Raw genomic sequence first — 24,139 nt, forward strand, 5'->3', positions numbered from 1 at the left:
CGCGATATCTTCGTAGACTCTGATTTCGCTTATTCACAACTTGATAACATCTTTAAAAACGGTTACCCGTTCTTTAAATATACTTCTTAACATCTTTACTTTGCAATACTTCAGACTATATTCGTCTCTTATGTTCTTCTCGTTTTATATTCTACTATGTAGACCTTTACCTTATAAAAGCGAGCTGGAACTTTCAATATGGATAACGGTGATACCAACACCAATATCAATATTAATCAAGTTATGCTTATTTCTAATATGCTAATATTAAATATTATTTTAACGGTATTTTCAAAAGACGTACATCCTTTTAAAGTATAATTACTTGGAATGAGGAATTTTAAATAATTATAATGTGACACGAATTTGTAATGCATACTAGATATTTGTAATTCAAATTGATTTCTTAACAAGAAAGCCGTGTTATATATTTAATTCTACGAACATAATCAAAAACGGAAATATTACGTAAAGGTTTTGTTTGATAATTATGCATGAATAATTTGCTTGCGCGTGTAAACTTACCGAATAGCTGACTACATGTATAATTATTCACATACGAAGCATAATTAAAGAATAAAATGCTTATAGAACTTGTTTCATTCACCACAATTCAAAACATATAAATACTTACATAAGCAAAACTATAATTGCACAGACGATAAAAACCAATAAATATAGATATGGAATGAAAACCCTTTTACGATGGCGGAGCGCCGAAGGGACCACAGAAGGTTTCAACAACCCTCCTACCTCACCCTCTCGTTTATTCACGGATGGAAAAAAAATATTGGTGTAAGGTACGGTACGTACATGATAGGCATTTCTGAAAGCAAAATGGAATTTAATACAATCCTAACGTTATATTATTTTATGCCTATTTTTCATTTATAAAGACGAGATATTTAATCATTCATCTTTAATCGATGTCAATCAATGGCATACATATACATGCTAACGGTAATCCGATGGGGAGTAAGTAAAAAGGGAGAATATATAGTTACTATACACATATAGTTAGGGATATGAAAGCACCTCGGAAATCACAAAATAGTATACGTTATGACGCCCTTTTCTATTATTAGATGACGTAGTAGGAATAAAATGCGTCACCAATTATTTTATCTATAGGATATCGTAAAAATGAGCTAAGTATAATAAACCACGAGTTCCTTCTTTTGAAAGTAAAAATAGAGTCAACTTAGCCATTGGTGATACTACGAAATTCATTCATAGACAGAGATTCCTGAGTAGTCAGCAGTAATAAAAATTGAAATTATAACAATATCCATGGTCAAATATTATGAAGTTCTCTTTTTTTAATGTAATTGTAAGGCAAACAAGCCGACGCCCCACATTATTATTAGCGGTAACTCATATATATGGTAAAAGAATAGCACTACAGACATCACGTTATCTATCTATATGTGACACCTCCGCTACCACTCATGCATTGCCATTACGATTACATGTGCATATCCTGTAATTTCACTGCCAAATCTGCAGTCCACAACAAAGACACAGCTTACAATGGAAGCTGCTTAGTCACTGAAATATTCGACAGATATACCCACACAATCGACTTTTTACAAAATCTAACTCAAATAAAGTGCAGATTAAATTATGCAACACAAATCGATAAACATTGTAATAATAATAATATCAAGTTACTTAATCAAATCTGAGAATTGAAGTGTACACAATGACAAATAGATACTTGGATTTCAGTTCGCGTAAATATTCGGATTGTGTTCACGTTTTCGTGTCAACATCACGTTTGGACGTTCCATTAGCGATCCACGCCGACCTACTATTTAGCTTCAAATTTCTATTTTGTAGCCAGCACATAATATCGAAGTGTGTATTGTGCCATATTTGTGTATATTTAGTGTTAAATACATTCTTGGTAAAAAATGTTTATATTGCTTTATTAATTTAACAATTTAATATAAGTGCAATATCGTTTTAATCTTACATTATAAATTATTGTAATTTACTTTACTAAATTCGTATAGTCAGGAATAAGAATAATTGACTATATATGGAAAACGCTTATACCACTGACTCATTGATATCAACATATCCAGTCGAATTAAATACATTAATAATAAACCGGTTGTATAAATTGCCGCTTTAAAATATACCAATTTAAATGCCAGATCTGTTAAAACGACAAGGCTAACGTTATCGAGCGAAAATCAACAAGTCCTATATAGGCCAAAGCGACAAGCGAGATAGCATGAGAGCATTTGAGCATTCCTTTACATTTCCAGTAGCGCGATTTACCGTGATAGTTTCGTTTTCACGACTCAATGGTTCTGTTGTTCGCGCTTTTATTCGACTATTCTGGTTGTCTAATGGTCGGATCGTGACCAGTTAGTAAGATCTTTGATAGTTTAATAGGTCGCTTCCCTTCATCTGTGTCGTTTGAAGATCGAGGGGAGTGTTGTAGCTCTTAGTAAGTTGGTCATGTTTCGTGTGGATTGGCAGCGCGTGACGTCCGCACTCCATAATCAGCCGCAGGCGATCTATTGCGCAACCAACGCATCGCGACAAACTTGAGCCACTTGGTAATTCAGTAGACACGGTATTTACTTTCTCAAACATATAAATGCGATCGCTTTGCTTACTGAGGTTGGTGAAACTTTCTTGGCCTTTTTTGTTATATAAATAAACGTAGATTTATAGAAATGAGATTACAATTACAGATACATATGGCCGATTTATCGATTTAGGTTAGTATGTACAATATATTGTTTATTTAACTGTAATGAAGCCTTTAAAAATAAACAAACGAAACATACATACATAATATATTATACATAGGTATATAAAATACGGACATATACGTTTACTAATCGGAGTCAATCCCGGGATCACCCGAATTAGGAGGAGTGCTAAACTGCTAGAACTGTCGTAGAGACACTGACTGACTACTCACTACTGACTCTACAAAGTAAATGTTTATAACCAGGTAACCACGATGTACAACTAATGCAAATAAATTAAATAATTATAAAAATTGTGGTGACTTAATTTCTAATTTAAAATGTATATTTTCTTTATACCTAAAGCACTAATTGAGTTATGTGAAATTCAGTCTTAAATATTAGCAGGCATAAATACATGGAACAAATTAATCATCATTCGCAGTATTGAATTGATATGAATACAATATAAGCCTCTGTTATCAGATAATGCACTAGTGTTTGTCTTTGATATTACTATACATTTGATAGATTACATATTATCAGAGAGGCAATCTCTTATCAAGTGTTACGTACACCGCTTTTTGGGTTTACCATTAACAGAGCAGTAAACAGTGAATTCGAAGAATATTTTTTTATTAAACGTATTTAATATGTTGAACTAAGTTTTCTTTGACCTTTTAATTCTCAGAAATTATTTTATACTCAATAATTTAATGGTATCTTTATGAATACAACAAACCACAATGTTGTTAATAATTCGATCAATGTTTGGTTTCCTTTAATATATTCTATAATATATATAATAATTTTGATGTAGGTAAGTGTTTGCAATGGGAAATATTGAATGATTCAATATAAAATAGGTATGTATATATATGAAATCCTATTATTAGCCAAGAATCTGCGACATTAGTGGCGATAAGTGTAGTATGAGGATAAATTATAATAAATTTAAACAAAGAATAACTTCGGCAGTGAAGTTCTGAAGTAGGAAAATTAGTACACGCCTATGAGATATATAAAAAGTGGATAAAATAATATTAGTCCCCTATTAAATTTGAAATTACAGACTAAATAAACAGTAGAAGGTACAGTATATATAAAAATAAAATGACTGCTCTTTCTATGACACAATAAAGCTGTAGTCGAAACTGTGTGTCTGTGTTCGTTTTAGTATTATATTTCTTCGACTCGGTACATTTTTATATTGAATTTCTTTCGTCTGACGTGACCGTACAAAACATTAATCAAAGTAATAGATATAGCTATATTTGTAATTTGACACAGTATACAAGAACAAGGTAAAAATAACAAAGTCGATTGGATCTCAAAGTCGTGAGTTCGATGGTCGTATCCGAACATGATTTAAATATTTGTTCACCTTAATTTATTCTATTACATAAATAGAAGAAAAAGAATGTAAACAATTTTATTAAATCAACGCATACTGAATATTTAATTTATGTCACGAATCTGATATTCTCAGAAACGAAACATTTATTGCTTCTTTAATAGCGGTCTGTATAATTATCTCATAAACATTGTGGTATAATCGTATGACGTAAACATTTGCATTTGTGGATTACCACGAGTCTAATGAATCAGTAAAATAATAATAGAAGGAAAACCATTCCTCGACTGATTTGATATTTTCGCTTATTATACTTAAGTGAATGCCACCAGCAACAGGAAAGAAACAGAAATTAATAAATTATATTAGATTTTAAACGAGCTGTCTGTTTGTTTGTATAATTCCTATTATATACCTAATTTCAATCATTTGATACAATCAATTACCAAACTCGTTATGCTTATCATTTTTCTGTTCCGAAACAGCATTGGATTGACTGAACGATCCCAAATTCATCAATAATTCCTGGTAGTGGTCGTTTCTATACGTCAAATCTCAGGATTACACTTTCAAGTTTAAAGTAGTTTCAGATACGACAGACAAGAGCCCTTATTTATGACGACATAACTATGAGTTGTCGGTATCGCGAACTGAACGATGAACCCAACTGTAATTGAGCAAATATAAAAAGAATTTAATAATATATATGGTTCACTTGACTATTTATGCTTAAAACGTTCTATACGAAATTTAAAGAAAAGACATATAAAACCAAAATTTTAGCATAGTCGATAAGACGATCATCTGCGCAACCAACTGGTTTAGCTTATCTATTAGGGAGATAGGTATGTATTGAACATTTAATTACGTTTCGTATATCTAGTCATGGTCCTTCAAACCGAGATGTAGAACCGGTTGAAACATTAAACCGCTTTAAATGAAATATACGTCTGCTTAATTCGGTACAGTGACGCGATTCAAATTCAGTATTATAGATACCGTACGGAATTGAAAGTAGTTGGAGTCTCGCTCAAAATTCTTATAAAATTATAGGGCAATTCCATTATAACACCTAGGTAAAAAATGAAATAGTCCATTAGAGGAAATGGAACGACAGTAGTTTTAAAAGTAACTGCGAAATTTAATGTAATAGCAATTACACGGTATTCTTTCATAATATATATGAAAGAATACCGTGTAATTGCTCGCTAATGAATCAAAAAGTCAGAAGTCATTGCCTTACTAGCCGTGGGCGTTCATAACTCATGCCTAATTAAATGTCGAGGTTCTTGACTTTGTTTGTAATACCTACTGCATTTATAAATCTGAGTTATTCTGTTTCATATATGTACATACGAGTAAGAGTATAGTGCGCGATAGTGTTGGTCGCATAATGTTCGACATCGACCCACGCCGCGCCGTTGCCGGTTACTGAAGGCTATTATTCATAATGTTATTGTTGTGTCGACAATGTTCCGAATCACTCGTTCATCGCAGTCGCAGTGTATCGCCGTCTCCGCCGCCCATCTCAAACCCAACACCGTCGAAAGGCCGTTGGCCCGCTTCACACGAGCGTGGGTCGCGTATTATGTGCATGGCGCATTAGTGAAGATACAGTTACGTGCAATGAACGTTTCCTATGTATCAACATTGTTTTTATATTAATTATCTAATTACATAATGCACGGAACGTCATAAAACTTATTTTGTACCCGTCCAACGCTCACTTGCCAAAAGCTATTAATTACGGCCAAAGAATAGAATATCTCGACGTCTAATCCCCCGGAGCCGGTTACGGTTACCGACAACGTTGATTAATGTCGGCAGCGTTCGTTTAACTCTTTCTTTGCATGTATGCGTTTCTCGGTTGTGTAAACGCGTACGCGAATAACCTTCTTTCGGGTTGCTCGATGGACGTAAATAGACTCGCATCCGCTGTACAAATAAATAAATTATACTCTGTGATACAGCACAGATGCGCTTCGCTTGAAGCCTTGGACACTGGCCGTTTAAAAATTGGACGTGTCTCTTTACTGATGGAGCAATAAAGGAAAGTGATCGTTAAGGTTATTCGGCAACAGACTCGACATTGGTGCCAATTAAAGCGTCGTTTTCACTTGTGTTATCGCTTGGCAACAAGTTTCGAGTATGCAACGAGCATTGAGTACAATAGAAAATGGAGATGGGGTCGTTCAGTTCTCACTGGCGTTGCGGCAGGCGATGGCAGGCGTGCGAAGAATGCCAATGGAAACAACTGTTGATTTCCTCGAACCGACACGCGTGACGAACCAAGAACCGGTTACACGACACCGCGCAGAAACAATGCATTAGCAATGCTTTTCATTAATTTTAAACCAGTCCGTGTATTTATGTTTATAAAACGTTGTAGATATAGCTTAAGAATCGACGGACAGCGTCGAGACTGAGACAAACAAAACGTTGTTAACATTAGGCATGCAGCATCGAAATGTGGAGCTGAAAGAATCTATTTTAGTAGGTGTTGCGATATTGATGCTATTCACGTACGAATGATGCATCCTGTTTCTTTTTTAACAGATTACGATATCGTCTGATTGAAAAACGATCAATATGTACAACAATCGAGTAAACTGTGAAAGCGAGATGAACACATGCGGTTCACACAGCGTAAGTTTTAAACGAAATAAAATTTATACGCCACTCGCACTAATTCAAACACGTTGCAAAATATCACATAATCTCTGTATCAAAATAGGTCATATGGGAGAGAAATAAAGTAATTTATTCGCTAGGTAATGCAATGCTCGTTAATGTCAAGAACTCCACGCTTATGAATAAATTAAATGTATATTAAATTTTTACTCTCACTCTACCTAGAGGTGATATTTATGCATATGAAATTTACTGAAGCATCCTCAATGATATAAGTCAATTTAATATTCAAATAAATTATTTATAAAGTGTTCTTTATAAAAATGTTGAAGTAGATATAGAGGGCATTTGAAGGTCAAACTGAATACAAATCAACGTTTACGACTCAATATTGATATGTTCTGAAAATAAGTATTAATTGTATTTAATATTGAGCTGACGGATAGCCGACAGGCATAAGAAGTATCATTCACATGAGATTATGAAGAAGCTATTAGAAAATCGAAGACATCTCAAAAAGTAAAAGTATGTTATTATTATACTCTAACAGATTACTAATACTAAAATAAACTGAATCCTTGTATCTTTGGTAGGTATTTCTAATTGAAAACGGAAAAGTGCAAAAGTTTCGCAGATATTTAACATTAATGTCATAGCATATTTCAAATTTCATTTGACGGTTATGAGTTATGTTTTATTAAACCCTCATCGGCTTCGGCTTTCGGCTATTTATGTTCAAGTATTCAAATACATTTTATTCATATGCAACATACCTAATAAGCGTAGTTCGTACAGCACATTAAAGGTCGTCCAGTTCATCGTGCACACAGTATTACGGCAAATAATTTTTACTCTGTGGTGTATTATATACGATATGTGTACTGTGATACTGACTACTGTGTCTGTTTGGTATTGTACGTAGGTATTAAATTGATTGCGCAACGATATTTGTATAAGTGGTGTATATGACATACATAAAACAAACTTAACACATCTGTAAACCGGTATTGTTTTCACGACAAATATAAAATATACCTACTATTTGTACATACATCGAAGTGAAATGAAAGAATATTCATATGTTATGTACATTCGTTAGCTACAGGTACTCACAAAACCTTTCTTTAATTACTGATATCAGTTGCACCTGCCTGTAAAAAATGATATGAGTGTGTGGTCGTATCAGTTAGTTATACCATCCTGACAAATTCAACAAAAATAATCACTTGGTTTCTACACAGGACCACGTTAACCTGACATTGTTATGTCAGGCTAATACTTATTTATTAAAGAAATATAACTAAGCAACTTACTTATTAAGAACTATATATAGGTACAGAATAAATTGATTGAAATTCGTGATAAAGAATAGTTTTAGTTCGTTCATTGGAGTGCTTTGTTTATTTTAGCATGTCACAGCCGGTTGCGCAAAGCATTGCGTAATCAATCATTGTACTCGTACTCAATATCAAGGTACTCTACCTGCCGATAGCTGCGAGTATTGCGACGAAATTGACAAGGTTAATAGAATACAGACACAAATCAGTATTACTCAGCAACCCGATAATGGAATATGATACAAGCAAGTGGTTGTCGGCCGTATTAATTTGTTAGCACTTCAACAAAGTTCATTATGTAAATTTATATTCCAAATTTTAACAAAGCCTAAACTTTTCAAATGCTAAAGGATTAGCTTATTATAATAATACCGTGGAATCAACTGAATGGGAAAAAGTAGTCATAATATGTCTGCAATTTTAAAAAGATACGTCATTACGTAAAATTGTCAACAAAAGCGAAGTTAGGAGTTATATGCAATACAATTCCGTTGACCGCGTCACCGCGGTATTGGCGGTGAGTTATAAATTAAACGAACATAAAAGACATATGAACGTGAATAAAATGAGACGTCGTATAGTGAAAAGTTTACGAGGGGCGCGCGAGTCGCCGTCTACGCACACCAGTTGGCGTGGGTTCAATTCCTGTTTGATGTATTTTTGGAATCACGCACGGCGCGCCAGTTCGCCTGTTTACAAATACTAGCGCACACTCGATTCAATTCCACGAGATTTTGTAAACAGTTAACGGACTGCCAAAGGAGATTGCTTCGGTAGTTGTACCTACACCAATATTTGTTTGCAATTCCACGAGCAGATTTAGTAAAGGTAAATCTCTGTGAACATTAATTTCTTCCGTTTGCTTCATATAAATACACGATAAGTATGTTAATGTTTCAGTGGCGATTACCTGTTTAGCTAACAAAACGAAAAATTTATAACTAGTTTATAACTATGTAATTTTAATTTCTAATTGGTCGTAAATGAACACATATTAACTTACAAGTATGCTGCAACATTACATTTACGGAATGAGTAAACCACGTGACCGTGAATGAACGTTGCTATTAGTCTACTGAATCGGAAATTATGTAAGAACGTAGTACATTAAATATATAAACTATCAAAACCAGTGATAACATTTTAACATTGAAAATTCAAACCAGTACAAATAATTATTAATCCAGGGGCGTCCGGTCGGTGAGTCGGTGTCGCGGAAGAAATCGACCGAGACTGTGAGCTCCGGTATCGATAAGCGGACCGGTTTGCATCAACATCACTATATTCGTGGGAGAGTACGACTAAATAAAACACATCGTGCAGCCGGCCCCCGACAGACAACCGAGCGGCATTTACGTGGAATGAAGAAAGGCATAAATTATACAGGATCGTATGGAGGATGAAAGGGCAAAAACATGAAACATTTCCCTCTACCTGCTTGCGCCGAGAGCGAACCTTTGAGTCGCCCGATCGACGAGCTCTTAACAGGTTCTTGGAATGTGCTCAGCTTGTTAATAAAATTTTCGATGTTGATAATGTTCCATCAAGTGATTTCTGAGTATTACGAATTCTAATTCAATACAATGTGTTGAAAACTGAGACCAAATAACAACATTACCGACTTACTTACATCAATTGTAACAAAAACTACAAGGTGGTCAATTCACGTTTTTATTCATTTTTAAAGTTACATAATTAAAATTTAATTACGCAATAGTCTATTATACAAATAATTACATCGCAAAGAACCGAAAAGAGAGAGAATTCTTGAACCGAGCAAAAAAGGAAATGAAACCACAATACAAGTTTTACTAGTTTCTTTATAACTTCGCCAAACACGTTTCACAGCACAGCGAAGGCACGATTTGGTTCGTCGAATCGTATGGTTCTTCAGAAAGAATATAATAACTATTCAGATTCAAGCAAAACTGAAATGTGTTGGGCAGTTTTAGAGTGGAAATTTGTTTGTTTAAGTTTAGCACATTTACGCATCTAAATATAGCATCGAACGAAACAAAAAGACTTGGATCTCGTAAATATTTCGACATTTTTGCCTCGGGCGAGACGTTATTTTGCGTTTCTTCAACGACTGTTGATTGCTTCGACGAACGATTACTGGAGCATTGAACTTGGCGATTCAGATCATAATATATCATTAAACATTATTTATAATGAATGGTCAAGACTGATTCTAGCAGATATATACTTACATAGATAATAAATAATCATTTAAACATCATATGATTAACTGGCAGTAAAAAATAATAATAAATGTTGATAATATGATAACACTAAATTATTGTCTTATAATAATACGAACGACCTTGTGTTAATGACTTCATGATTAGCATAATAAATAAGGTTGTGTGTAATATTTTACATAGATACACTTCATCTACTGATTAGCGTTGTAAATAAACGTTTCAATGAATAGCTACTCTAATGTAAAAATAAGAACAATGTTAATAGCATTAAAAAAACTGATTAAAAAACGTTTTTACGGCTCTGAACATTGTTCACTATTATCATCTGTTTAAACATAATGAATAACAGCTGTGCGACAACCTTGGGATATGTATTTCATCTCGAGTGTATGTGTATAACCCTCCCAGGATTGCGTAGAATACCATGTGCACGGACACCGCGAAGTTCTATATTTAGAACACGCATATTATAAGTCTCTATGAATCACGATTATGGTACTTCTATAATATAGCTCTATCATAGCATCAAGATGTTTTTCGTTTTTTACGGTTCTACTTGAACCTTCTACACCAGATTGTGCAGGATATAGATTTACCATAATGTCAGTCAATTAAGTTAATTATAACAATCTAAACAAAACCATTTAAATTCAATACACAACATATGGAACGCTGGCATATCGCCACTTTATAGAAAATATGAAACAGGTCGAAAACAAAGTCACTAGTATCGAAGCTACTAAAAGGGGTCACTGACTGCTCGGTGGGGTGGCACTAGCAGTGAGGTGAAGGGGTGGTAATAATACATTTGAAAAGGAACCCTAAACATCTGCCCCACATGTGCGTTCCGTTTCATGCAGGAATAATGCGCATCGGGCCCGCAACCACAGTGATGGCTACGTTTTTGTGCAGTAGCTTTGTTGTCCTTACGCTTTATGCGAACTTTCAAACGGACAATGCCTTTTTTATTAGAAGAGTAATCAATACTTTTGTGACATTCAGACATAAAAGGAAAGCAATATTTTACTATCAACTTTAATAACCCGTAGATTGTTGATGATGTTGCTGTTCGCATGTAAATAAATATGAAATAACAAATTATATAGAAAACTATCTGTTACCCATGACTTCAACTGCTTTTTTTTTATTAAAAACTAGCTTACCCCCCGACTTCATCCGCGTGGAATAATTTCTAAAATAAAAGTACTCTAAGTTACTCATTATTACATCAACTACCTGCCAAAAAAAAGCCCGTCAAAATCGGTCTAGCCATTCCAGAGATTAGCCGGAACACAAAGACAGACAGACAAATTTTTTTAAATATGTTATTTTGGTGTGTGTACCGTATTTATATTCATATACATGTAGTAGAAAACGGTTATTTCAATATTATAAACGGACACTCTAATTTTATTTATGTATACACGCATATTTTATTTATACGCATTTTTTTATTACGATCCATTCAGCCATATATGTAGTAGTGAAAAGGTAACAAATAATGACACATTTGCATAAATAATGTTAGTATGGATTACGATAGTTTAAATTTTATTTATAATATCACTATAATAGTTCTTGGTTTGAGATGACATAAAGTGAGATTGGCTAACGCATAATTAACAAGTTGGCGCGAAGACTCGAATAGCGTGGGATCAATGTATGTAGTAGTGTTTCTAGGAAGATCGACACATTTTGGATTAGCGCCAGCCACTTTTCTTAGTGAAGACGGAGGAGTACAAGTAATTTCGACGCTACATTAATACTGATGATGAATCATGCACAAATAGTACAGTTTTATTACTTGACTATACAATAAATGACATACACAAATTATAGGCCCATACGCATTCTGAGAAGCAATCGACATGAATTTCAAGTTACATAAATAATTACTACTTTAAGGTAATTATACAACTAATAATTAGAAACATTATTCTGGCAATATTGAGATTACATAGCTATAGATGGATGCCGAATTTCCCTAATTACGCTATAACGTGAGAACGACCTGATCAAGTTCATTCATCTTCTTTTCCTGGCTTTCTAATATTTTGTAGTAGGTTCTTAAGCAAGGATAAATTAAGAAATTGCGCAGAAAATTGGAAAATGTCATAAAACTTAAGGAGCGTTTGACAGTTTCTATACTTGGCAGTTCGTATTGAGTAGTAGCTAAGACAGTAATGTTTCTCGGGTTAAACAGTTTTATATTATTAATTTCAACACAATTATTACATTTTTAATTATTTCACTTTCAAGTAGAGCAATATAATAAATAATTTACAATTATTTAAGTTTATAGACGTTAAGTATTCCTTCTCAAATTTATTAGGTTCTAAAAAATATATTAAAGGCATTATGAATGTCCACTTTAGAGAAATTTTATATAATTCAAGCTGGCAACAAGTTAAGTAAATCATCTATATGTAAAGTCAGCTTGGCCGACAGTAAGTGCCGTCTAGTACCGGTAAAGTCAGAGAGGCAAAGATCGTGAACCGCGGCCTTTGACTCCACAACTCTGTGTTCCCGAGCGATTTAATACTTCTCCCAACTTATGAAAGTTCCTGTTGTTTTCATTGATGACATATTTTAATACAAACGTGTATTTTTAATACGTGCATCAATCAAAGATTTCACATTTGCCTTTATTTTACTTTTTTCTAGGCATATGCATTTTAGTCCGTAAGATGTCAAATAATAAACTAGTTATTACAAATCACTTCATTTGCACAAACTTTTATGCGCTATTTCACCATTGCTATATATTTAGGGTATAATCTAGCTATGTACGCCCTTGTACTATACTTGCACAGTATTATTTATACAACCTACATTTATATATTTTTTTTAAGATCCGTTCAACCGTTTAGTCGTGTAAACGCATACAGACATACAAAAGTCAATACAAATAGCTCATAAATAAGGGTTTTATTAGAATACTACAATTAGAACACTACTTAAAATTAATGCTATAATACCTAATTGAAAGAAAACAATTTAAATACTTGTATAACAAAGGTTAATAGGTATTAATAGGTATAAATAGAGTTATACCATTACAAAGAGAGCAATCAAGTTAAACACGACAAAGGGATTCTATTATAATATACGTAATAGTATTAAGAGTATTATACGGCCATAATTTAATGCCAATGATAATATTTTCAAATGAAACCACAAAATAAATTTCTAATTCTAAAACCAATATAATATGGGTCATTTAAGGTGTGTTATTTCACAACTTGTAATATCATCGTATTGGATCCGCAGCTAATAAAATTCAAAATGAATGTCGTAATCGTAATGGTGTCTGCACAGACAGAGGCAATGCAGAGGTGTGGGGAGGGAGAGGGCAGTCCCGTTAGGAGAAAGTAGCCGCCTACACTCCGGCGCATGGTTCGTGACGGCGCCTCGGACCGTCTGTACAGACATCTTAAAAACGCTCGATAGGTATTTACTGTTTATCAAATCGACTAACCTTATACGGAATACCAGAACTGTGTTAACACAGGAGATATATAAAGACCGTTTCTACATATAGCCTTTTCATATCAAAAGCAACTCCTCTCCGATCCACTTTCTCTTTTGATGAAATCACTGAAAATCACTGGACCATGAGTGTGACTAGACAAAAAAGCTTGTCAATCACGCTCTATTGTATAGTATTTAACAATAAGATACTCTATTCGCTAATACTTCGCTCACGAAGTGCCATGACACGATTGAACATTTATTTTCTTACTTTACTATATTATTTATTATTGTCTCTTTATGTTCCATATTATTTAAAATATTTTAAATTCTTTTATGTAAAAAATTTAAAGCATATTATTAAATAAGCATAGTAATTATATTCATGATGATAGTTATATTTAATTCAATACTGAAATTTGCAATCAATGAAATATGAAATGTTATTTACAAGCAGCCTAATTTATCAAGATTAAAGTGCTCATTACGCTTATGAATAAAGTTCTAATTGCTAAAATGTTTATATTAAAGCATAGTGTACTTGATGTGTCGAGAAATCATTTCTCATTGCTACTGTCAGATCTATAGGCAAATAATATACAATTATATAAATACACATTCTTATAATTATAGAACAATGTCTTACCCAGGCACTTATGATGATAGGGCGGAGAACGGTGCTCAGTCTCTACAATTATTGCGCAAGCGGTAAAATAAAATCATGGCAGGTAAATAATGTTTCATAACTGCCTACAGGAGAGACTAGACGGCAAGCGGCAACCAGTTCAACCGGTTGGCCTCAGGCAGGTGCTGTGAGAGCTTCACACCTATCTGCCATTCGAGTCACGAGAGGTGACCCTGAGCAACTGCACTCCAACATTCATAATCAATTATTTAAATGATTTACATCGATTGCATTCAATGATCACCTCAGAGGTCAATTCGTTGGTACACATATAAAGTATGCGTGTGTCTTAAATTTATTTTAATTACTTTGCATCATTCCAATTGTCAATTACAGTATTGTAAAACTCTGCTGTAACCTATCAAATTGCATTTATATTTAAAAATGTCGACATGAATATAAAATCAGTACATAAATCTATTATATATTTTTATATATAGAAAACACTGTGCACCAGTGTAGGTTATAGGTACATATTTAAATAAGCCGATGTGATGTTACCCCCGAGTTTGTCGTTAAATATTCAATTCGACTCGACAAGATATTAACATTAATTGTTATTCAGTCACATGTATTGTACGATATCTTACATTATGTTCTTTTGTTTCAATTGTTATTATATACTACGTCTAACGTATTGTCTATTTTATCTACGTTCCTAAAGTTATTAACATTATTATAAACATATATTTAATTCACAGTAGTTCCTATTTAAGCATTGACGTCACTGTTCGTCTAAAATCATCTCCTCTATAAATTTTACCATACGGTTATTTCGTGTGCTTATTACATATATATACGTGATACCTCTCACATAGAATGTCATCATCAACCATCCTTGTTGCCCATAAAGCTATAAACATGATATTAATGGTTTGGTAGCGGAACATTTTATGGTTAGATAGGTACGTTTATGTCGGTACCTCTGTACGTACCTTGGTTGATAGAAAGTCGTGCAAAACTATGGGTCTCACTGTATTTGAAACTGAATCTATTGCTGCCACATATGAACATTCACTACACCCATGACTACACATTCTGTTGATGTTTTTATGTAATATTTGTAATAACAAAACATTATGTGTCTGATACACAAGAATTACATAATTGCACATACGAAAATGCACGTTTCAATAATTAAAGAAAGCTTAGTTTTATTAGCTTGGCATTATTATATGAGAACAAAGGTCGACTTTGTATAGACATGGTATAAGATCCGAACATCACGTAACAAAACTAAATTTAAAAGTAGATGAATATACTTGGAAGGCTACAGGGGAATGAAAATATATATTGATCGATTAGTGACAATATGTAAATGTTTGTATTGTGACATTGATGAGTGGGCTAATAAAATCAAGACAACAATGAAAGGCAGAAACACTAATAGGAGGCAAGCATAATAATCATACTGACATCAAATACATTCATAAAACAAATTGATACAAATAAACTACATACGATTGTGTGATTCATTATCACATGACGGATATGGAGTATTACTTTGACTTTGGCAGTTAGAGATTCGATACAACAAATAATTTAAAATTGCTGATATATCGTTCACTTTATCTCTCTTAGAGTGCAGGGAAAATTTACGAAATGAAATAAAGTTCTCTCTACTAGAAACCAACTTTTGGCCGTTAAAAACGTCCAGGGTGAATAAAGCTTTTAGACACATGGCGATTTGGCGTTAGTATTCAGAACTATTACGTTTCCCATATTATTATTATTTCATGTGAAGTTTCTCAGAGTTATCGTCTTTGTATCATATAGAGCGTAGTCGTACCTAGTAGTAGAATAACTTCATGAGTATATAAAATATAGGACAGCTCTATAATATCATGACGTAGTTATTGGTTCTCTACCTCGACACAATACAGAGAAATATAGATTGGAATTTGACTGATTTCTACTGTATTTTCAATAGTTATCAAACTGACAATAAACCTTAATAATCTACATAATAAAAACCTAAGTAATTCAATGTGAATTACGTAAGATCCAATTGTCGTCATTTGATTCATTTTTAAATTTATAAAACGACCAAAGAAACGGACAACTATACATATATGAAACCGCCGTTTCAATATCGAAATTAATATGAGATCAACACGGAAGTGTTATTCTTTTTATGATAAATATAATTATATTTATAATAAAAATTATAGAAATACTTATTTTTTGTTGAGTCGATTGAGTATGATAATTGATAATTATATTATCATTTAAAAGCTAATCTTTCATGCAAATATTAAATGCTATTGAAGTATTATTTGATAGGACACTGAACCGTAATGATGCGGGCTCATTAATGCACCCGTTCTACGAGCAGCCTTCTGACACGAGGAATGAGTAATTGTAACGGTTGTACAACGATAACTCGTTATTGTTCTGTCAACATGCGAATAACTACAGGAAATATTTTGCATTTGTGTAAATTAGTACTTAAAATAACATGTAAAGTAATTGTTAATGGCTATACAGAGTCAATAGTACCTAATGGTAGTACTTAGGTGATACTTAAACAATGACTACATAGATTTCGATTCTGTTTTGAATATATTTCTTAAGAAAAGTTATAAATTTTTATAAGTTCGAGTTCTGATTTACCCTTTATTACGGTTGTTGATTGTCATTGCTATTGTTTAAATTATTTATATGTAACCCAAGTATACACATTTTTGAATAATATTGAGTGCTTTCACTCAATATTATTCAAAATTGTCTCTCAATTTAATCTTTTATGTCGTACATTTTTAAATACCCCTAGTTAAACAGGTAATTTTTAAGAAAAGCTATAACTGTTCAAAGAGAGAAGTGGTTCAAATCTATTTGGAGAAATAATAGCCGACCCGGACCCTTGTGTGCCCTTGTCCCAACGGTCGACGTTAACAAAGGACAGGTTCCCTTTACAAATCCCACATACATCACTTCTATTATTATCATCCACATTTTTCTCGTGACGTCAAACAAGATATAACCGTGTGATGTTTTAAAAACCTGTTTCGTTACGAGTCGTATTATGAAACGTGTTTGATAATTCATCTGAGCGAATTAGTTGAGCGTCTTTCGACGCCATACTTTCACCGACTTTTATTAACACTACGGACACGACAAGCTTGAGCCCGTTCTCCTGACCTCTACTGTCGACGCCAGTATTGTTCACGAATACGTTGCTTGCTTGTCTGACATTTTTACAGTCCATTAACATGATATCTCAATTGTTTGACTAACGAGCAAATCAACTTGAACGTTCTAGCGACAGTATAGTTAGTTGCCTCTACTCCTACAATGCCATCAGTTGATATATTACAAACCAACTGATCAATAAATATGTCTGTCAATATTAATTCTGAAGCAGAAAGCTTTTATACATTAAACGTATTTTATACATTTTTATCATCAAGAAAAGGTACGTCAACTCACAAATTCAATACTATTAATATATTAACCGCCACTATTATTATTGCCTTGTTTAATTCAAGATTACCGGTCTTTCCTTTTACCGGCAATCATTTGCGGCAATTATTTTTTTTCTCTTTGACTACTATAGACCTGCCGATATCGAAACGGCGTCATCATTATAAATATCTCGCTATCGTGTCTATAGACCGCAATAAATTTTCGTTCTGGCTTAATCATATCCGTCAGTAGCCATAAAATATGTTTTTAAATACGTTAAATAGCTTACTGGACATAAAAAGCCGGTAATCGTAATAGGGAAATATGAAAAACCGGTATTTTTTCTACTTTAAAAATGGATTCGGGGCGAATGCTCACTTAATTAAATATTTAAATGATGTTATGCTGGTAGAGCCGGTTCTTGGTCGTGTCAGTAACATACACATATCTTAGAACGGATTTGCGGAATTAATGTCATCGATAATGTAATTAAAAAGTTAGCTAAATCAAATTTCGCTTGCTTTTTTGGTACACAACTGTAATAAATTAAGTTCTAACACCTTAATAATCGTGCTTATCGTATAAGCACAACGAAATGCCCAATAACCTATTTCAAACATTCACTTACTCACATTTATTTTAAATCCTTAATAAAGAGTTCTGTTTACCCTCTAAAAGGTCATTGCAATAAGAAACGTAATAATAAAGACCTTGCATAAAACGTGATATTTTAAAAAGAATCAAACAACTCGATTACAAGAAACCCAGTTTTACAATATTCGTGTGGATAGCGAGCATGAAAGAAAATAAAGGTCATAATAGCAGGCGATTCCACGTGTGTGGCAGTCTTTATATCGGAAGGGAGAACGAAACGTGTTGTTCTAACACGTTCCAAACCAAACATACGACAGTACCAACTAACAGAGAACGGGAATATAAAAACATGTATTCCATAACACGAATACGATACATAACAATTAGACACGGGCCGGTGCAGTACATACAACATAGGTATATAACATCTTATTTACTAGTAAAGAGAAGAAAAAAACGAATACAGATTTATGTAAAATAATCTATCGAAAACGACGTGACCCCGTTACTCGGATATCTAATTGAAATTCAGATTGCGTGATGATAATAACAAATGTATTGTCGTCCGCTATGACCTCTGCTTTTTAAATCTCGCCTGCTGTGATGTATAACCGGTCATACATACGCAGATGAGGGCTTGATACTGGACAAACAAAGATTTGAATGTGAAATTAGAGACGATGATCTCGTTTTTTTACAATGTAAACAAGTAGCACGAGAATACTGATGGCTATAAAAAGAATATGCTCAAATTTTTATGAAGTTAACACCGATAATCGTATTAAATTACTTTTTCTAACATATTTTCCCCACTTAACTATGTTAATAATTGCTTTTTTTAAACATAGATATGTTATGTTCAATGTATGAAAGCATTGTCACCTCTCTTTCATATAGTTCCAAAACGAATATAGTTATTTCACTGCCGTTTCTATTTGCAGTTTGCTTTATTTGACATTATGTATGTTTGATCAGAATCTGTTAATTGTCTCTGAATATTTTACATTATCAGCAATATGTTACTTTAATAAGTTTAAGAACATGACATGGGCATTCGTATATTTGGAGTTTCGTTTAGCACTTTCCGTCAGCAAGAAGTTCAAAAGTTTTGATTAAAGTACTATTTACTTTTTGTACTTTCTTAAGAGATAGACAGGTAATCAAGTTAATTTTATTTTAACTATAACAGATTAAAAGAAGAGTACTGAATAAATTTCGGTGCACATTGTTTGATATAAAAATTATGAAGTACACTGTGTTCAATATGATACGTAAAAGAATGAATACATAAATTCCCAAGCTTTATAGCGAAATATAAAAGAATTCTACCTTTTTTGTTAATCTCGCCGGATTCACGTTCTGGTGATGAGCCTGTAACAAGAGAAAAATTACATAACATTAATTCAGAGAACATAACATTGTATTTCTAACCTACGAGTATATAGCTCACTAAGGTAAGTGTAAATTTAGACATATGTGATATATTACGTATATGATAATTCATTAATAATTCGTGTGGGAAAAACCGGTTCATACACCAATAATAAATACAAGCAATTATGTCTTAAAATAAATGGTTAAACACAGTGGAAATGTAAACCTCTTTGTCGATTCAAAGGTCACACAAAGTATTTATTCACTTGAATATTTATAAGGTTCTCAATAATAGCGAGCGCCAACCGGTTACGGCAACCTGTCTCGGTGGGTAAAAGGTATGTGAAATAAACAACGTTTTTTGTTACATGTATTAAAATAACTAGTTATCTTTACTTCTTTTGGGGAAGTGGTTTTGGCCAAAAAATATTGTTGTTTTCTCACATTATAGTTATTAATAATATTGCTTATAGTTATAATATTGATACACATAAAAATGTTCTCTATTTTATTATTTAACTAGCTCGCCCCGAGAAGCTATTTAAAAATCTTCCTCTTGAATCACTCTTATCTATTAAAAAAAACAGTTTCAAAATCGGGACAGACAGCGACAGCGACTTTATTTTATATTATGTAATGATGATGAGAAACATGACTAATACAAAAAAACTACAACTAAATATACAAAAATGCTTTTTTTATGATAAACTTTACTTTGTTAAAACTCTAGTAATGTATGGGAATATGAATCAGTGTGGTATCTAATAATGCAATACAGAGTAATTAAGTAATGTTGTATGCATTTTGGAAATATTGCAAGATATTATTTGTGTAATAATTATACATATAGTGATTGATAAAATACAATTGTATAGTGAGAATTTATCATTATTATAATGTTTTTTTTTAATAGTGTTGACCATTAAACAAACATTGAACTGCTTAACATCTAGTCATATTTAGATATATGTTGGATACGGATATACTAAGACGGATATGCAATGCAAATTATAAGATTCTGATGACACTTTAAATCCGTAACGTAACGAAATAACGCATATGAATAAATGTAACGTAAGAATATCAGCCTTTCATGAATACTTTTACTAATAATTCTGTACCTGATTGACAGTTGAATAATGATATAATTAAAAGATAAACATCAGGTGATTATGGTTGTTCTGATAAAATAATAAAATATACGAAACAATTTTATAATGGCTGACTCCTGGCCAGGCATGCCTGGTATACATGTATAGTGGTCGCTTTGGGCAGGTGTACCGCTGTGCCGTCTGCTGCCCACATGTTCCTCGCAGCTGGTGAAGGTTGAATAACCCTATGCAGGCAACTAATGGAATTGAATCAGAATTACGTACGCGCACTAAACGATCCGTGTGGTCATTGGTAATTTAGTAATCCTTATTTTATGAGCCATTTAGAATATATGGGTAGTGTAAGGATTATTTTTTTTATAAAACTATAATATGGATATATTTTTAAACATGGATTTGGTAACGAATTTATTCTAATAAAAACTTTAATCTTACCTAATTTATTATAGGAATATTTTTCTAAAAAATACTGAGAATATTAAATATCCATTTGATAGGTGAGTATTTTCTACATATAATTATTAAAAGAGTCCAAATTAGCCATATATATTATTGCATAATTCTAAACAATTGTGCATCAATATCGATATCTAATTTGGATTCTCTCCAATTTGGTTTGTCGGTATGCCGATTGCATAGTAAACAAGGGCCCGTAAGACCAAGTCCAGCAACATCCCCTTATAATAGATCTAATTACATAGTTAATACTCGTTATACCTTAGGGGCGTGTTAATGACGTTTGTAAAGGATTCATACCCATTTTGATTTTTGTAGATGGTAGTTTATATTAGAATTAGGTGTCCGATGCTCTTTTTACTGTTATTTAATTAAATGCACTAATATAAATTTAACAAAAAAAATATGTTTGTTAGTTAATAAAATTAATAATTTAACGATACAAAAAGCATTTTTATCTTCCATTAAATACGATCAAATACGTCGGTTGGCAGCCAATTGTAAAGAAATTAATGCACTAATGGAATTACATTTCAATGTAAAATCTTCTTTAGCACACGAATGTCATCAATAAATCGGTTTTCATATCCTTATGTGTGTCATTATACCTTATCGGCTTAACGAAATCAACCTCCAAGTTGTTAACTTTTCGCATCGTATCCACTCACCATATTAGGTAGTTGGTACCATGCAGCTCTCTGTAATCAATACATCAAAAAACCTGCTATCCATAATTGTCAAGTGGGTGTAAAACAAGAAACAGCTGTATACTCGTATGACTCGCTTGGCATTTTATTGGAACGAGTTTAAGTTATGCAACAGATTAAAAAAAATATCAACATAAATGCAGCCATTTAAGTACACCTGTCAAGAGCAGAAATTAATGTACAAACATAATGATATGAAAGTAAGTTGTAGGGTATAGTCAAAGAATGGAAAGTAAAATATCGCCACACATAGCCTCACCGCATTTTCCTGTAGACTATTAATCCTGCCTGGATTAATAGTGGCAAACCACAATGGCTACGGAAGCCCACGCAAGTCTCAGGGAAAAATCTATTGTCTTGAACCTTACTTTAATGAAAATAATTGTAGTTACTAATATGAAAGAATAGAATTTGATTACAACAAAGTGGTAATTATTGACTAAAATAGTATGTCTGCTCGTACGAGTGAATATATAACATATAATCATGATATATGATTCACGACTGTTATCCCGATGGGGACATGCTCACATTTCTCTCGGTATATTTGAATGAATGGAGTGAACCTTCTTAACTTGTTTTATAATCGGTATTTCCATTACTGCACAGTCAGTCAGAATTACAAACAATCAGCCAAAAGCTAAAACATGATTTAGGACTTTCGTTCTAAATAAACCACTAGACCGCGACGCTCTCATGCTATGTTCAATGGAAACCTGACAAATTAGAATTTCGAAATCCGATTACCATTAATGCACTAATACACGTTTCATTTGTATATTAAATGATAAATGATTGCAATACAAATTATCATCTATTCAGACAAATTGCGACTGATTACTACGGAGTAGTGCTGAGATCGAGCGCATCCAATCTCTACATCGCCTGTCATATCCAATCAGCAAAGCAATCATTATAATCACTCTAATAGTTACATCATACATTTTCATTAAACAATTACAGATAATGTTTAAATTGAGGTGATTACGGGCGATAGTTTTATATAATGATGATAGTTGAGCCTGCGATCACATTTGTATAAATATTATATACTAATTATAAATTATTGCACCACATGGAATATAGAGAATATTTTTTATTTTCTAAACATTGCACCCGTTACCACCCTCGCCTTGATAAATCTTGTTGTTTTTCGAGTTGTGGAATATTCTACAACTAAATGTTGAGGTAATTTTAAGGACTTAGGATAATTACATATTACATCATTTGTTTGCTCTAAAATAGTATGTTAGGTACAAGTAATTTATTTTTTAAATCTTATCATAAGCTATTTAAAATTAATAGTAGCAGCTCCGTTCATTGCACTATTATGCACGAATGTGCCCATACTAGGAAACAGAATGCTAAATGCTGCAAAAAACAAATGCCATTTTCTCTTGATGGCTTTAAGCCAGTTCCTTTTACAGCTGGCGAAATATGTCGACCGACCAGTTTGCCGACCAGTCTCAACGTGAGAAATGAGGACTTGGACAAGCACCATGTGTCGATGTCCAATTACATGTTCAAATGAAAGAATGAAGGCCATTCTTCCTGATCGGCTCGTTTTGTTATATCCATATTAGTGGTAACTGTAGAAAATAACATTAAATGAGGCATATCAGCCGTACAGATATCAAATTTATATAAACCCTTAATAAAATTGTGGAATAAGAGTCGTAGTACGAAGACAATAGGTTTGTAAGACAATGAGTGTACCTACTGTGTTTGTAGCATAAAAAGTACAAATATAATGGAACAAGTTTATTATACTTGTTCAATCCATTATATTATTATTTTGATTATGATTATAGTTGTTATTTATTTGTCAACTTCTGCCAGGAGCAGTTTGTAAGCTGTGTTCTAATTTAAATGGCAGTGAAATTACTGAGTACGAAGGCATAACTCATTAGAGATACTACTGGCATACTGATTTTATGTATATTTTTATGTATGTGCGTAGTTTGTGATATCATGACACTACTACATACACTGCGTTATAAAGATTTTACAATTTTAATTAAGTTTCAGTAGGTAATCAGAAACATAATTGTGAGACTTCAACAACTTTTGTAACAACACAGAATTAAGAAGATGATTGATA

General features: G+C 32.9%; 2 protein-coding genes across 3 annotated transcripts in view; both read right to left on the bottom strand.

Annotated features, from left to right (window-relative positions):
* LOC131844980 (uncharacterized) overlaps positions 1 to 24,139 on the bottom strand; it is a 198,535-nt gene that overhangs the window by 68,107 nt on the left and 106,289 nt on the right. The window lies entirely within an intron of this gene.
* LOC131844975 (lysine-specific demethylase 3B) overlaps positions 1 to 24,139 on the bottom strand; it is a 184,074-nt gene that overhangs the window by 35,278 nt on the left and 124,657 nt on the right. For both annotated transcript variants that reach the window (XM_059193981.1, XM_059193980.1), the window contains exon 8: positions 19,719 to 19,760. In XM_059193981.1, coding sequence (XP_059049964.1) covers positions 19,719 to 19,760 — 42 coding nt within the window. The remainder of the gene's footprint in view (positions 1 to 19,718; positions 19,761 to 24,139) is intronic.

This window comes from Achroia grisella, unplaced genomic scaffold (genome assembly GCF_030625045.1).
Source record: "Achroia grisella isolate CSIRO2021 unplaced genomic scaffold, CSIRO_AGI_Agris_v1 utg445, whole genome shotgun sequence".
Lineage (NCBI taxonomy): Eukaryota > Metazoa > Arthropoda > Insecta > Lepidoptera > Pyralidae > Achroia > Achroia grisella.